The sequence below is a fragment of the Fringilla coelebs genome (assembly GCF_963513975.1).
Source record: "Fringilla coelebs genome assembly, chromosome: 10".
Taxonomy (NCBI): domain Eukaryota; kingdom Metazoa; phylum Chordata; class Aves; order Passeriformes; family Fringillidae; genus Fringilla; species Fringilla coelebs.
Genome location: NC_140036.1, coordinates 3739795 through 3754919, shown reverse-complemented (window position 1 = coordinate 3754919; position 15125 = coordinate 3739795). Strand labels below are relative to the sequence as shown.

General features: G+C 40.4%; 1 protein-coding gene across 2 annotated transcripts in view; it reads left to right on the top strand.

Moving 5' to 3' along the window:
* UGGT1 (UDP-glucose glycoprotein glucosyltransferase 1) overlaps positions 1–11906 on the top strand; it is a 40559-nt gene extending 28653 nt beyond the window's left edge. For both annotated transcript variants that reach the window (XM_084212552.1, XM_084212551.1), the window contains 11 exons: positions 1276–1361; positions 1702–1786; positions 2792–2880; positions 3338–3442; positions 4010–4094; positions 4645–4827; positions 5993–6153; positions 6634–6748; positions 6991–7107; positions 7415–7574; positions 7979–11906. In XM_084212552.1, the coding sequence (XP_084068678.1) occupies positions 1276–1361; positions 1702–1786; positions 2792–2880; positions 3338–3442; positions 4010–4094; positions 4645–4827; positions 5993–6153; positions 6634–6748; positions 6991–7107; positions 7415–7574; positions 7979–8004 (1212 nt within the window). In that variant the 3' untranslated portion in view covers positions 8005–11906. The remainder of the gene's footprint in view (positions 1–1275; positions 1362–1701; positions 1787–2791; positions 2881–3337; positions 3443–4009; positions 4095–4644; positions 4828–5992; positions 6154–6633; positions 6749–6990; positions 7108–7414; positions 7575–7978) is intronic.
* Positions 11907–15125: the final 3219 nt, after the last annotated feature.

Below are 15125 nucleotides of genomic sequence, written 5' to 3'. Positions count from 1 at the left end.
ATCTATGGCATAAATGGAGAGAGTCAGCAAGGATAGTTGGCATTGGAGAAAATAAAGGAAGTGGGAAAGAATGGGATTGGCTTATTTTAGGTGAGAAAAGGTGCTGGAAATCCAAATGTATGATAGTTCCCTGCAGCTGCTTTTGTAATGTCACTGCATAAGGGATGTGTCTGTTCTCAGTGTCCACACTGGAACAGGAGAGTGGTATGGACTGAAATTATGACTTAGGAAGTTTGCCACTGCAATGTTTTCTTGATATGTAATGTTAGTGAAAAACTGAGGTAAATTACCTCTTGTGCTGTTTTTCTGGTTTTTTTTTTTTAATAATCTTTAAGTTTTAAAAGTAATTACATTTATTTAAATGAATTAAAATAAAAACAAGGTAAAAATATTCCTTGTTTCCTGGTGCTAGTCTTTCATTTTAGAATTCTTACTCATTTTCAATTTGTGCCTTTTCTTAGCTGGAGTATATCTTAGAATGATGTAGTATTTCTCACTCTAGAAAGAAAGATGTCCCTTATTTTGCATGTGATCACATGCTGTGTTTATGTTGGGGAGCAAAACTCTGAAGTGTCCTTTTTCTAATTAGTTGTACCAAAATTTTCAAAAATATTTTTAAATTTTCTTTTTAATGCAGCCTGGCTCTCATAGGGACTGCAAGCATTTGAAGCCACAATACAAAACTGAGTGGGACACTAAAGCATCTCTACAGTTGCATGTGTCTTCTATAGGTCTAATAATCTAAATCACAGAGGAAAATATTCAGATCTGGAATCTGAAGCTTAATGAGACTTGACCACAATATTTGAATTTCACATTGTAATTTTTAAAAGTTTTGTAATATCTTGTGACATGTAAATTATGTTACTGCTTCTGCTGTAGGTGAATTACCACTCTGTAGAGCTTTAGAATTCCTTTAGATTTTCTTGTGTAATCACAAATTAGTGTTTTGAAATTCCCTCACTCCTTCATGAAGGCAACCTTTTGCAGGAAAAGAATTTGGGTTTGCACTGTTCCCATCAGTCCAATGAAGACTTTGATCTAACAAATAATGCCAGACTTTTTCAAGCTTCTGTCTCTTAGGGAAAACCCAACAATTTTGAATGGAATGATTTCTGGGGCTTTTCTTCAGTTCTCTGGGTTTAAAGCCTTAATCAATGGGCTTGCAAATAACATTTTAGATCTAAAACAGTGAGTCAAAACACATAACTTTAAAGCTAATTTTTCTGCATTTGCATTTTCTGGAAACTGCCAAATATTCTTTTCACTTTACAGGGCTATTTCCAGTTAAAAGCCAATCCTGGTGCATGGACTCTAAGGCTGAGAAAAGGCAGATCTGAAGATATTTACAGGATCTACAGGTAGGCCAGGATAAAAAACACTTCAGTCCTTTTCTTGTAAAACTTCTGAAGTAGGTAGGCATTGTAATATGGGAATCTAATGGTTCCCTTGCCAAAGTGTGGTGACCTGAACAGCAAACTGAACAGCAAATTACATTTCATACTGAACATAAGTTATGCTAGGTGAAATTAATTAATTTAAAACCCCATTAAGTGTGTTCAAATAAATGTATTTGTTTCTTTGGCATGTCTGAAACCTGTTTTACAGTGCTGAGGCTTAATACATGTATAAAAATGGCCAGAAGAAATAAAGAACATATTTTTGCTTTGTAGTAAAAGTCAGTATCTTGCTCTTTTTCAGCCACGATGGCACGGACTCTCCACCTGAAGCTAATGAAGTTATTGTTGTTCTCAATAACTTCAAGAGCAAAATTATTAAAGTGAAGGTGAGTTTAAAAACCAGAGGTGCCCTTAAAGAAGTCTGTTTGACCAACAATGGGGAGAACTTGGATTAAGGCCTGAAGCTCTCTTCCCATGAGCATACATTTGAGGCAGTCTGCACAAAGCTCACCTCACAGTATCAGGGGTAGAGAGCATCATCTGTAGCCTTGATTTGGGTTTTTAATACAGGAGAAAATGACATCTAAGTCCTGTTCCTTGTGTATGTCCTTGAGCTAAAATAATACATTTTCCTGACTGCTTATAACTTCAGGAAAAAGCAGTTTTGTATGTCCTATGTTTAGTAATGTACATATGTACATTATATATTACATATGTAGTATGTGTCTAGTAATAAACATTCAGTATGTCCATTGAGCCAGCATTTCATCTGTCACAGATAAATTCTATTCATTTTTTTGTGTCACTCTGACACAGGGTAGGTGAGAATAAATTTGAAAAAAAAAAGAAAAAATGGTAAATTACCAATCTGCTGTCTCTTAGGGTTGCCTGTCAGGTAATGCCATAGCTGAGAAGTTCAAGGAGAATGACTGGTAGATGAGTGATGGCTGTAACAGAGCCAGTTCACACCTGGCAACATTTACTTGTGCTGGACTGCTTTTGGGATGTTCTCCCCATTCACTGTCTTGTCTGTGTGTCTGCTTTGGAGTCTCAGTGCCAGTTATACCAGGTAGAGACTGGTGGAGTTGGTGTGGTGGTTTTTTCAGGGGTTGTTGGTTTCTTTGAAGGTTTTTCTTTGCAGGTCTCAATCTCATTAAACATCTCTTAGAAAAGTATTTTAACCAGCCAGACTAACATGCCTTTGGTGTCTAAAATCTATTTGGAAAAAGTCACTCATTACTGAGCTGTTTTCCCAGAGAGCTTAGGTTACCTGTCAGCTCATGGGGTGTAATTAAAGAAGGTAAAAACAGAACCAGTGCAATGACAACACTCCTGACAATATCTGCTCAATATGTGGTTCCAACTCACTAAAGCCATGTCATGCTTCACAGGTGCAGAAAAAGTTTGACATGATGAATGAAGATCTGCTAAGTGATGGCACCAATGAGAATGAATCTGGATTTTGGGAATCTCTGAAATGGTAAAACTACTTCAATGAGAACCTACAAGTTTCTTGAAACTGGAAACCTATTTGGCAATACCATGGTGTCTGTGAAATTCCATAGCTGTCTATTAATTGAATTCAGGGCTGTCATTCATTGGACTCCTCTGTTTATAGAGATTTGGGCTCCTGCTTTGCACCTGCTTAATCTTCCTTGACCCCCCTGCTACTTGGGAGTCTGAAAACATTGTTCTTTCCCAGGAGCTGCACCTCAGCCAGTGCTCTGTCAATCAAATGTGTTCATGTCTGAGTTCCTGGACCTTCCCTGTCCTTGTGCACAGCACTCTGCCTTGGGAAAATGCCCTGGGCAGCAGGGAATGACACCAAAAGCCCCAGACCAACTGTTTTAAAGCAAAACTGGAGCCATTTTCTGTATTTTCCTATAGAGCTGGCCCTTCCTAGCTTGTCCTTCACAGAACCATGTTTTTCCTTTCAGGGGATTCACAGGAGGACAGAAGAATGAAGATGTGAAACAGGATAAAGATGATGTACTAAATATATTCTCTGTGGCTTCAGGACACCTCTATGAGAGATTCCTACGGTTAGTTGAGAATTTATAACCCCAATGTCCCAAATAGTGGTGGCCTTGCACAAGGAAAAAGGTTACAATCTGCAAGAGTATAAAAAACCTCACTTTTTCAAGGTTTCAGAAGTCCACTAGAATCTGCATCTCCTGTGTCATAGGAAGTTTTGTCTGCATAGCATTCATGAGTTAAAAATAGACTTAATTTAATAGATGGTGTGTTGCTGTCCTAAATTTTCTCACTACAATAAAGCCAATGTTTTGTTAAGAAGTTACAGAATAAGTTGCTTTAGAAAGAATCTGAGCTTCTGTTGTTCTCAAAGGGCTGTAAAAGCCAACAGGATGTATATTCTCTGCCTAGTTGAAATATAGAGATGTTGAAAGTTTAGTAATTTTGTTCAAATTAATCAATTGACAATAGGCTGAAGCTACCCACTTTTTCTTTATGCATGGAGTTCAGTTACCTGACACACAACTGCAAACAGTTTAATCATGTAGCCCAGCCATTTGTATTTTATTACACAGCTCATCTTTTGTGGGTGCCACTTGTTCCTGAAACTGTTTTATTTTTTTTTCTTTTGATAGCATAATGATGTTGTCTGTGCTGAAACACACCAAGACTCCTTTAAAGTTTTGGTTTCTGAAGAACTACTTATCACCTACATTCAAGGTTTGTTACTGATTAGAAATTTATTTGGTGGTGGGGAAAAGGTGCCACAAGCTGCTTTCCCCTCCCTTTCCCAGTGCTACACCAGCATCACTTGGCTAAACCTGAGCTCACCCAAAGCTGGAGAAAGCCTCACAGATGGGAATGTCAGCTGATGGGACAGTGGGGCCAAGTTTTTCTAGTAAAAAAATTCTCCCAATGCTTTTCTCTCATTTTACGTGCTCCCACTCACACTGCTTTGTACACCCTAAATAATTGTCCCATCTGTGAATTTTTATGATTTGGGTAATGCATTCTCATCTGTGGATCACCATGAAATGCTCAGAAGGAACTGTGTGGACAAAAATGCTGAAATAGTTGCCTTTACAATTTATTTTGATTATTCAGCTTGGGCCTCAGTGTGAATTAAAAATGAAACTGATTTTCTTTGTGGTATTTCATTTTCTGATGTTCTGTGCCTTCGACTGAAGTCTGTCTCTTGTAATGTGCTTTTCTTTTTCCTGCAGAGGAACAAAGAACTGAGATAAGCTGCTTTTTTCCCCTCCCTCTGCAGGAGTTCATCCCATACATGGCCAAGAAGTACAATTTCCAGTATGAGCTTGTCCAGTATAAATGGCCACGCTGGCTGCACCAACAAACAGAGAAGCAGAGAATCATCTGGGGTTACAAGATCCTCTTTCTAGATGTGCTCTTCCCATTAGCTGTTGATAAAATCCTCTTTGTGGATGCTGATCAGGTAACACAGAGGCTGCAGTTATTTGATCTTTTCTTTTTTTTACTATTTTTTTTTAAATCAATAAGTTCTAGAATACAATTTCCATATTGTTGGAAGGGTTGCAAGTTTGAGCCCTTCATAGGCATGTCTGGAGGTTGATTCTGGAATTATGGCATGCTTCACTGAGGGCTGGGTTTTGTGCCTGTTTCCACAAGATTGGTTTTGTTGGCCTGTCTTTTACTGTTATCTGGTTCCTCATTCACTCACTGTGATTCCAGCTAGCTTGCCAAACAGATTCTCATTTCACCCTTCCATTTCTGCAGTTCAGTCTGTTCTCCCAGCCTGCAGATCACTTACCACAGACAGTATTTTCCTAAATCACCAACCACTCTGCCCTCCCAGGCCCTGGCTTTTAACTTGGCCACACCTGAGTGGCTTTCAGAGGAGGAGAAGGCAAATCCCTCGTGCACAAGGCCACGGGAGGCTTTGTGTGTGCTCACTCCTCAGCTCCTGGGTGGGAAGGGCAGGAAATGTGCACAGTGAGAACTGCCAAAACTGCTCTCAAAAGTACAGATGAAATGAGAAGTACAGATTATCAACAAGTGAGTGTGAACTGCCTGGGGGGTTTGGCACATGCATGGTGTGAAGCCATACCAGGTCAAACTGAAGCTGAAGGAGCAGTTAGGAGAGATTTCCAGCTCCCCAGCTGTCATTTTAGACAGTTTGTTTCTCTGCTTGTGAGAGATACTAAGGCATTTTTTTTTTCCCATTAGAGTGATATTTTTAAAGCAGTGCTAGTGCCACATGTGTGTCAAAAAGACATTAAAAAGCTTTCATCCCTGAAGGGTCTGCAAACACTGAAGAGGAAGGGATACCAAGAATCCCAGTTAACATACAGTGAGAATTCTTGCTGCTTATTAAGAAACAGTTTTGAACTTCATCTGTCAAAACCCATCAGGTTATTTGAAGCTCTATTTTATTTTCTCCAGCTCTAGGGCAGGGGAGACAACACCTTTTGTGCTGTATTTTTGTAATACATACATATAATGCAAAAAACTGCCATGTCTATCAGGTCATTCTTCCTTTATCTGTTTGCTCAGTTTGAATTAAATCCTGTACAGCATTTGCAAACAACCCTAGAAGGGCAGGCTCCTAGAAATGAAAATAAAACGTCCTTTCCCCTCAGATTGTGCGCACAGATCTGAAGGAATTGAGGGATTTTAATCTGGATGGTGCTCCTTATGGATACACCCCATTCTGTGACAGCCGAAGGGAGATGGATGGCTACAGGTTCTGGAAATCAGGATACTGGGCAAGTCATTTAGCTGGAAGAAAATACCACATCAGGTATGAAGAATTCCTTTTTTTTTTTTTCCTAAAATAGAGGGGTAAAGTTGTTGTTGCTGCTTAGACTTAGCAGAACACTAGCTGAGGTATGCAGCACTGCATCAACCACTTGTTCCTTCCTGTTGCCTCTTGAAGGTTCTGTGGCCAATGAAGCACTAGAGACACTGAAGTTATTTTCAGTATGCTACAACTCTTAGAGATGAAGAACTGAAGTGTTAACTAACAGACATCTTCCTTTGTTAATTACAAATGTTGGAACAGGAACTGCATGACAGCAAAGACAGATTTGTTGAAAATTCTTTTTTGTACATGCCATGACTTTGTTAGAACTGCTTTCCTGCCTTGTAATAGATCATAGATGTGCTGCCACCCTGAGACTGTTTTAGGGTATTGTGTCTGAAGGGTCCAGTGGGGCTGCAGTGTTACTCCTCAGGGAAATTCCTAATTGCAGTCATTACTAATTGCATCATCTCCACATAGTGCTCTGTACGTTGTGGATCTGAAGAAGTTCAGGAAGATAGCAGCTGGAGATCGACTCAGAGGACAGTATCAGGGTCTGAGTCAGGATCCAAACAGTCTGTCCAACCTTGATCAGGTGTGCTTCATTGTGTTTGTTTTGTTTTACTGGGCTCTGGTGTCAGGATGGGACTTGGGATTTTCCCAGAGGTCTTTGTTTGAAATGGGGTAAGTGTTGATTCATCCCTTTATATTTGCACTGGGAGAAAAGAAAACTCATACAGAAGTTAACCCTCACAATCCTGTTGGTTTGAAAGAGAAGTTGCTCCTCCCATCCTGCACCCTGTGGAAACAGCTACTAACTCTTACTCTGCACAACAGGATTTGCCAAACAACATGATCCACCAAGTACCAATCAAGTCCCTCCCCCAGGAGTGGCTGTGGTGTGAAACATGGTGTGATGATTCCTCGAAGAAGAGAGCAAAAACCATTGATCTGGTGAGTGCAGGATGATTCTCTTACTCTCACAGCACATTAAAATACAGAAACCCCCAGTTCTAGGGGCACTTCCCTCCCTCAGCCTGTACCAGTACTTGCACATTTTCAGCACTTGAGTTTTTTCCATTAGCTTCTGTGTTTCTCTTACCTGGAGCAGTGGCATTGTTATGAATTTGGAAAGAGACTTTGCACTGTTCTCTGGAGGACAGGCAGGTGTTGTTCACCACCAGCAGATTGATCCCAGCAGAGGAGAGCACACCTCTGTTGAGTGCAGAAACCTTTTGTAGCCTGTCTGTTCTGTTTGCAGTGTAACAACCCAATGACCAAAGAGCCCAAGCTGCAGGCAGCCATGAGGATAGTTCCAGAATGGCAGGACTATGATCAAGAAATCAAACTGCTCCAGAGTCATTTCCAGAAGGAAAAAGAAATGGGAACACCAGCTGAGATGCCAGGACAACACACACATGGTAATTTTTCTTTCTGTACTTCTGTGACTTTCTCTGTGCCTTTTGTGTCCTCCCTCACTTGAACCGTGCACAGGGCTCAGTGAGGGCTGAATGAAATCATCAGGGAGTGTCATGGGATGCAGGGAACTTGCTGAGCAAGTCTGGTGTAATTTAACCTAATTCTGAAAGCCAGAGAACAGATTTGTTCCAGTTCTATAAAAGACCCTCACTGTTCCTGCAGTTTTATGAGCCTGGCCTTTTCTTAACCCTTAAAGAAGTTCTGCTGCACACTGTGGGTGAGAATTGTTCTTCAGGCACTGGTACCTTGCAAAGAACAAGTCTTGGAAGGCTTTGCTGATTCTCAAACCAATCTGCCAACTGAGGCAGCTCAAACTGAGTGTTCATTTTTCTCTCCTCTTCTACAGATCCAGCAGCACATGTGGAATTATGATCCATGGAGACAAATTCAAGTTAGACTCTTTCATAGACAATTTTTATATTGAAAGCTAGTTTTTTTTCCCGGTGTGTCTGCAAAACTGCTGAATAATTGAATGGGATGATGTATGCATTTCTATTACTTGCCTTTGGGTTAATTTCTGCATATGAAATAGGATCTGGATTGCTGGAATTAGCATTTACTGGTGTTTTGCACCTGTGGTGAAGATGAAAGACCCCATGATGGAATTTAGTGTTTCAGAAACAAAACTTCACAATCCACCAGAAGAGCCACAGCCTGTTCCTTCAGCTGTTGCTGCCTCCACCACTGCTGAAGCTCCAGTTTAGCCTCAGATCTAACTTGAGAGTCTGGGAATTGCAGACATACATCCTAACCTCCTCTGATGGACATAATATTTTCCAGGTAACATTATAAAGCTCGAAATTATGCCTTGAATTTGGGACACTGTTTCATCTTCAGGTTTTCAAACAATTGAAAATACTTCTTGGATTTGTTCAGTCTGCCCTTGATTTTGTAACAAAATCAGCATTATTTTGATTTTCTATTTTCTGTCTTCATTTATTGCCCAACTTTTGATGGTTTGGTTTAATGTAAAGCTACCACAGTCTCTTTAAATGCCCATCCAAATGCAAATGCCTAAGCTCACAAAGTGAGCAGAACACAGAATTTGGCAGCTGAGTTCATCCTAGCCTCTATGACTTGAATCAAAGTGCCCTCCCTTCCTCCTCCTCCAAGTGTAAATCAGTCTGCAAAACTGGCAGGGCCTTACTCTTGCTGTGGTTCACTGATTCATGAATGTTTTTTTTTTTTGTTTATGAAAAAAATCTGTGGAACTTGGAAGTTTATCATCATGTAAATTGCATTAACTTTATTTTTCTTCAAACAGAGATGTTGTCACATCAATAAAAACTTCAGAGTTCTTAGGTCATAAGCCTTAGTTCCCACTTTGATCATCCTTTTTCCTTGCACACATTACAGTCCTAATTTGATTTTGGGGTTTCTGGATATTTCATTTGCATTTGCTTTCATTCTCTGCATAGACAAGGAGGTCTCTTCTTGCAAGGATTAATTACCCTGGCCTGTTTTATCGTTCATGTCTTCATTTTGAAAGATGCTGCTGCTGCCATTGTTCTGTACTATGAACATACAAATTAAAGAATACCCTCAAACCCAGTTTCCCCCATCCTCTAGGGTTAATAGTCTGCTCCCTGTAACTCTGAAGAAATGTAAGAACTGAAAGGAGATTTCTAGTACAAAATATAGTCACTTATGCAGCTTGAGAAATCCAAACTTTTTTGGTTTTTGTGACTCCCTTGTTTTCATACAGATAAATGTTTAGTGCTGTAAGACCTTCCACCCAATAATCATATCTCAGTATAAGAATATTGAAATATTCTTCTGGAATTGCTGTGTTATAAATCTTATCATGTTTTGGAGGAATTTGAAAGAAGACATCAGTAGTATTTGAAGTGTTCAATAGTGTGACTTAAGAGAAAAAGCAGCTCTTCTCCAGCCAGCTGAAGGAAGGGCCCAAACTCTTAAAAAAAAGCACATTAAGAGCAACTTACAGAGTTTATCAGCTTAAGTATTTCCCACTTTGTGGGGTTTTAAATTCAGATAGTCTGTCTGGTGTCTCTGGAAATTACAGGTGAGGTGCCTTATGCTTCCCATCAAAACTGCTCCACTTAAGGATAAGCAGACTTACAGTAGCAGGACTTTTTTGTAGTGTAAAAAACAATACACCTGCCAACAAATTAATTACATGTGATGCCAGTTAGCCTCTTTTAAACAGCTAAGACAGCACAGGTAAGATTTTCCTTTCTGTGTTCAGCTACAAATCACTTCAGCCTTGCTGGAGCACAGGGAGAAGTGGGCAGGAGCTGTACACCACTTATTCCTTCTAGAGATGGATGGAGCAAGAATGTGCTCCAGCCCTCAGAACAGGAGCAGCTTTCTGTGAAACAAGGCCCTTTCCTCTCTAGGACTGTATTTGGCTTCTTTTCTCCCCACCCCCAAATTATATTAGGAGCCACAGGACTGAGAAGAAAGCCACCTCTTAAATTCAGCATATTTACAATGCTTTGATGGATAAGAAAATACTTCTAAATTAAATACTTCTAAATTAAAACCAGTACAATGGTTTTCTAAATATGCTCCTTCATTCTGATAGTTAATGTATGACTTGAACACCCACACTGCATCCTATTTTTTTTTTAATTATAAAATCTAGCTGGCTATGGAGGATATTTTTGTTGTCTCCAGTTAACAGACACCATGCTCTTCATTTTTTATGAAGAAATAAAAATCATCTAACTCACCATTGATACAAAAAGAAACCAGAAGCATACTGTGAGATTCCAAACCTCTGCAGTACATGTAAGGTGTTCTCAAGTACAGTATAAAATGCACATGGTATTGATGATTCTGAATGTGAACTATTCCCATTTTTCCTGAGAAGCTGCTATTTACATCCAGCCAAAAATGACAATTGAAAAGAGAATAATCACTTCTTTTTTGGATCTGTGCTCTTAGATGCTCAATGGGGCCTTGAAAGACAAATTGTTTGTCACCCCCATGTAGAAAGCATCTTGGAGTGAGATGCCTGATGAAATGGAGCAGCTGCTGCTCCCATCACTGCTGGCCTGCTCCTGGGACTGGTAAGAGTGATGAGAATTAGAAAATGGGGATTGCAGAGGTCACAGTGGGGTTTGCATCCCTCAGAGTAGAAAAGTAGAAAAGTCTGGGGCAAGGTGATGACATTGTTCCCATCTCTGGCTACCAGCAGCTTGACCTCTTGGTGAGGAGTTCACACTTGAGAAATGCCCTGTACTTTTATTTTAAAAGGATGATTTCACTGCCTTACTAAAAAGCAAATAAACAAAACTTTAAGATTTCTCTTTCATTTAGCCATATGGGGTTATAAAGAAAATGAAAGGGACATGTAAAAGCAGTAAATACCCAGTAACAGTCTTAGGAATCAGAACATTTTTAAATTATGACCTGGTTTTACCCAAATCTTCTGTAATCTGTTCAAGAATATTCCATAACTCTGTGTGGGGAGTTCTCTTTGCTGAATGGCACTGAGATCACAGTGAGCTTCCCTGAACAACAAGATCCACCATAATAAAACCTCTGCTGTTCTTTACCCCTGTCTCTCCTGTCACTTGCTTTGGGGCAGATAACTGAGGTTTTGATAGTGCTCCTTGGAGCACATTTTTCACTTCTTGCATGCAGTGTTGGGATGCTGTTGAAAAGCTAGAAGGGAAAAAGAGGAAAGAGTTCCTCCTCCCAGCCAGTCTTGTTAATCATGGCATTTGAGTAACCCCTAAACTTCTGTTAAACAATAGGAATATTTTATATAAATCTACCTTTTAGGTCTTTTTTTTGGAACTCTACCTACTGCTGCTTTAAAAGAATGTTTCTATGTCAGCTTTTTGTCATTTCTTCACTTGATTTGGTTTTACACTGATACTTCACAGTAAGCACTGGGAAAGTGATTCTCCTGCAATACTTCCAAGTACAGAGATGTGTCTGAAGTTCTTTCAGAGTTGGGAATGAATTCCAAACTCCTGTGGGACTCTCAAAGCCTCTTTTCCAGAGCCTCTTTATTATTCAAAGAGCTATAAAATGGACAGCTTGACACAGGGAGCCCAGCTGAATGCTCCAGAGACCTGCACTTGACTGTTTGAACTTGCTCAGGTTTGGAAAATGAGACCAAATCCTAGGAGACAACTAAAAGAGGAAAAGGAAGCAGCCAGAAGGAATAAATACACATCATATGCCTACGACCTCAAGAGGATTTTGCACTCCTCCCCTTTTGCTTTTTGAAGTACCTATTGAAGCATGTAACTGTGTATCCTTAATGCTGAAGAACTGATCACCCTCCACCCCAAAAGAGCTGCATAAGTGAGAAAAATTCTGATGGGGGAGTGGGGAGAGGGGATGCAAAAAATAGTTTTGAATTATTTTTTTTTAATAAAAATTTTAAAAATTGTATTAACCTGGATACAACAGGTTTCTTTGATGGGCAAACTGTTCCATTCCTTGCTGGTTTGCTGTGTACCATTTAGGCTCCTCCTGGGGAAGTTACAAAGCCATATGAGGGCAGGCAGCACTTTGTCTACAGGTGAACAAATCACCAGGCCACGAGCTGCTCTTGCTGCCCATTTCCATGTATTTTATTTTAAAAGGAAAATTTCACTGCCTTACTAAAAAGCAAATAACAAAGAAATGAGACTTGAAGATTTCTCTTTCATTTAGCTGTGTGGGGATAGACAGAAAATGAATACTTGCACTGATTTAACAGCACTCCCAGCTGTGCTCTGCAGCCCCTCCTGCCCCATCCCCTGCACTCCTTGCCTGCACAGCCCAGGCCCCTGGATTTACTGCTGTGCCCACCTCAGTTTAAACATCATTTCAGAGCATCACATCAGCAATTCCCCTCACATCAAAATCTGACTTCAAATTTACAGCTTTTTTTTTTTTCCCCCTCTAACTCCACCCCTTTCTGACTGAATAAACCAGCCAATTTCTTAAAAAAAAAAAAAAGGAAAAAAAAGGGGGCTTTATAGGAGGTGACACAAGTTTCTGTTGGAAGGTGGCTACTCAGAGTCACATTGCTGGGCTCACTGAGGGAGATTTAACAGTGTGGTTTTGTCTTTAATTAATATTCTAAAGAAAAGGAGTGTACTGCACAGTGATCTCAGGAGATGCTCTGAGCTGTAGATGGAGCACTTGCACTGCTTTGAAAAGCCACAAGTGCCTGCTGATCCCTTCCTGCATTCTCCAGCAATTTTAAAAATGGGAATTTTTTCCCCATGTGGTCTTCTGTGGCCTTCCATGAAAAAAAAAATAAAATTAAAGTACCACAAATGTGCCCCACTGCTGCACTGACATTAACACAAGCAATGAGCAGCAGCTCTGTGGAGTGCTGACCACTCACTACAGTTGCTGCTATAAATATTTTCAAATAAATTTAAATATAGTTACTTTGAAAAGGTCTCAGTGCTTCCAGGAAAAGGAGCAGCCAAACAGATCAAATTCCTGACCTATTGTGGCTGGGTTTTTCTTTGTTTTGCTGCTTTGGTGATTGGTTGAGGGGTTTTTTTTTACTGTTAATGAATAATAAAATAAAGTTAAACTGGTATTTTACCAACTTTCTAGGGAAATCATGAGCCAACACAGAGACCTTTGCACTGTGTCCAGGTTTATGTGTTCCACTGCCTTGTATCACAACTATCACAAGCTCTTCAAAAAAATCTTGTAGAAGGTAATTCAGAAACACCTGCACAGTTCAAGAATCTTCTTCCTGCCTCCTCCCCTTCTGGCAGAAAGGACTCAGAGTGACCTTCTAACAGGAAAATCCTATTTCCAACAGAAGTTCTTGTCTCACATCCCACTCAGAGAAACACTTCTGCCTGCACAGCATTAACACCTAAGAACTAACAGAAGGTTTAAAACCAAATGTGTGCTTTTCAGACTTTTATTCTCTTCACTGATGCAACCAATAAATTTGATTTCTCTAAAGGGTGAGCACTGGATATACAGAGATGTTGTGAGTGTGTGTGTGTCCCCCCCACTTCTGTGTTTGCAGAGCAGCTGAGAGCACCCAGTGATTGAGCCACAAAATTCCTGTTTCCAGCAGAGAGCTGAAGAAATGCTCTGTCTACATTTGAAACACTGAATTTCCACACTTTTGCCTGAGCTTCCAAGCCTTTCTGCTCACTTCTTTTGGACAAACCCACTGGGGAGCAAGAAACAATCCTCATTGTCACAGCTCCTGCCTTGCCTGTTTTCCCTCCACCAGAGCTGATGCATGAAAAATCTCTTGCCAGCTCATATCTGTGGAATAATAAATGTACCTGATCACTCTGTGCTGCTGATCAAAGCAAGAACTGAATCCTAAAAGCAGAAATGTGATCTGACAACAGTCAGCCCCATCAAGCACAAACTGAATATTTTAACATCTGGAAGCTGATTTTAAAAGCTCTTCAGCAAAGGCCAGGAATGTTATCCAGGAATGAGGAATTAAAAAGCTCTTACTGCAGGGAGCCAACCTTGCAATCACCTGAAAGCTGTCCAGCTCCTTTGCTCACTCATTCATTTCCATTCTTTACAAATCTGGAAAGATTTCATCTCTGTGCAGCAGAGAACAGGAGAGAAGCTGCTCAGAGCAGTATCCACAGCAGTGACCTGCACAGCCAGCCTCAAAAATCCACCTGCTGCCAGAAATGGCACACACTTGGAGGAAGAAATTAATTGCTTTAGGCAACAAATCCCCCAGTCACTCCCCTGCAGCAGCCCCAGAAAATCAGCACTTAGAAGAAATATTGTTTTACTTCCTTTTCTTACTTTCTTCATGTTTGAGCCCAGTACAGAGATGACTCTGAGACACAACACTTCATGTGATGGGATCCAGTTCACACTCAGAGCCAAAGCTCCCTCGGTGGGGAGGGAGGGCAGGAGGAGTCACAGGCCTGGAATGCTGCAGGAATCTGCAGCTCAAACTCTTCCCAAGAATCCTTGGCTCACCTGTGCCCACCAAGAAGAGGGGAGGGGTTCCTCAAGCTGCCTCCTAAGCTTTGTCCAGCGAGAGTTCAGGGATGTCAGACACCCAAAAACACCAAAAAGGCTCTGCATGCTGCCAGCTTTGTCCCAGGTAAACAATTGAAGAATTACTGAAAGCAGTAGCCAGGCTACTCTGATAATCCAAATCCAAATCACAGCCAGAAGGAAGGGAAAGAATGAATTCATCATCTAATTATAAAAGCAGCACACAGCCTTCTCTAACTAATCTAGTAGCAGAAGGCAAGTGATCAAATTAAAACAAGCAGTACTGAACTACAAAGACAGAAAAACAAACCAAAGAAAGCCACTACTGCTGAAATGATGGACTCGTGACCTGAGAGCAGATACATTATTTATTTCAACTATTTATGTCCTTTTTTATTCCCTTTTGGCTCTGATTTGCTGTCACTGGTGTGTTACAAGGTCATTAATAATGCACAGCAATAAATAATATATCCACAGTCACACCAACTGAGTTTTGTTTGTAACTATGGCCCTGTGAGCATCTTGAATTTATTATACTTGGGGCTTTTTCTGAATGGTAGCTG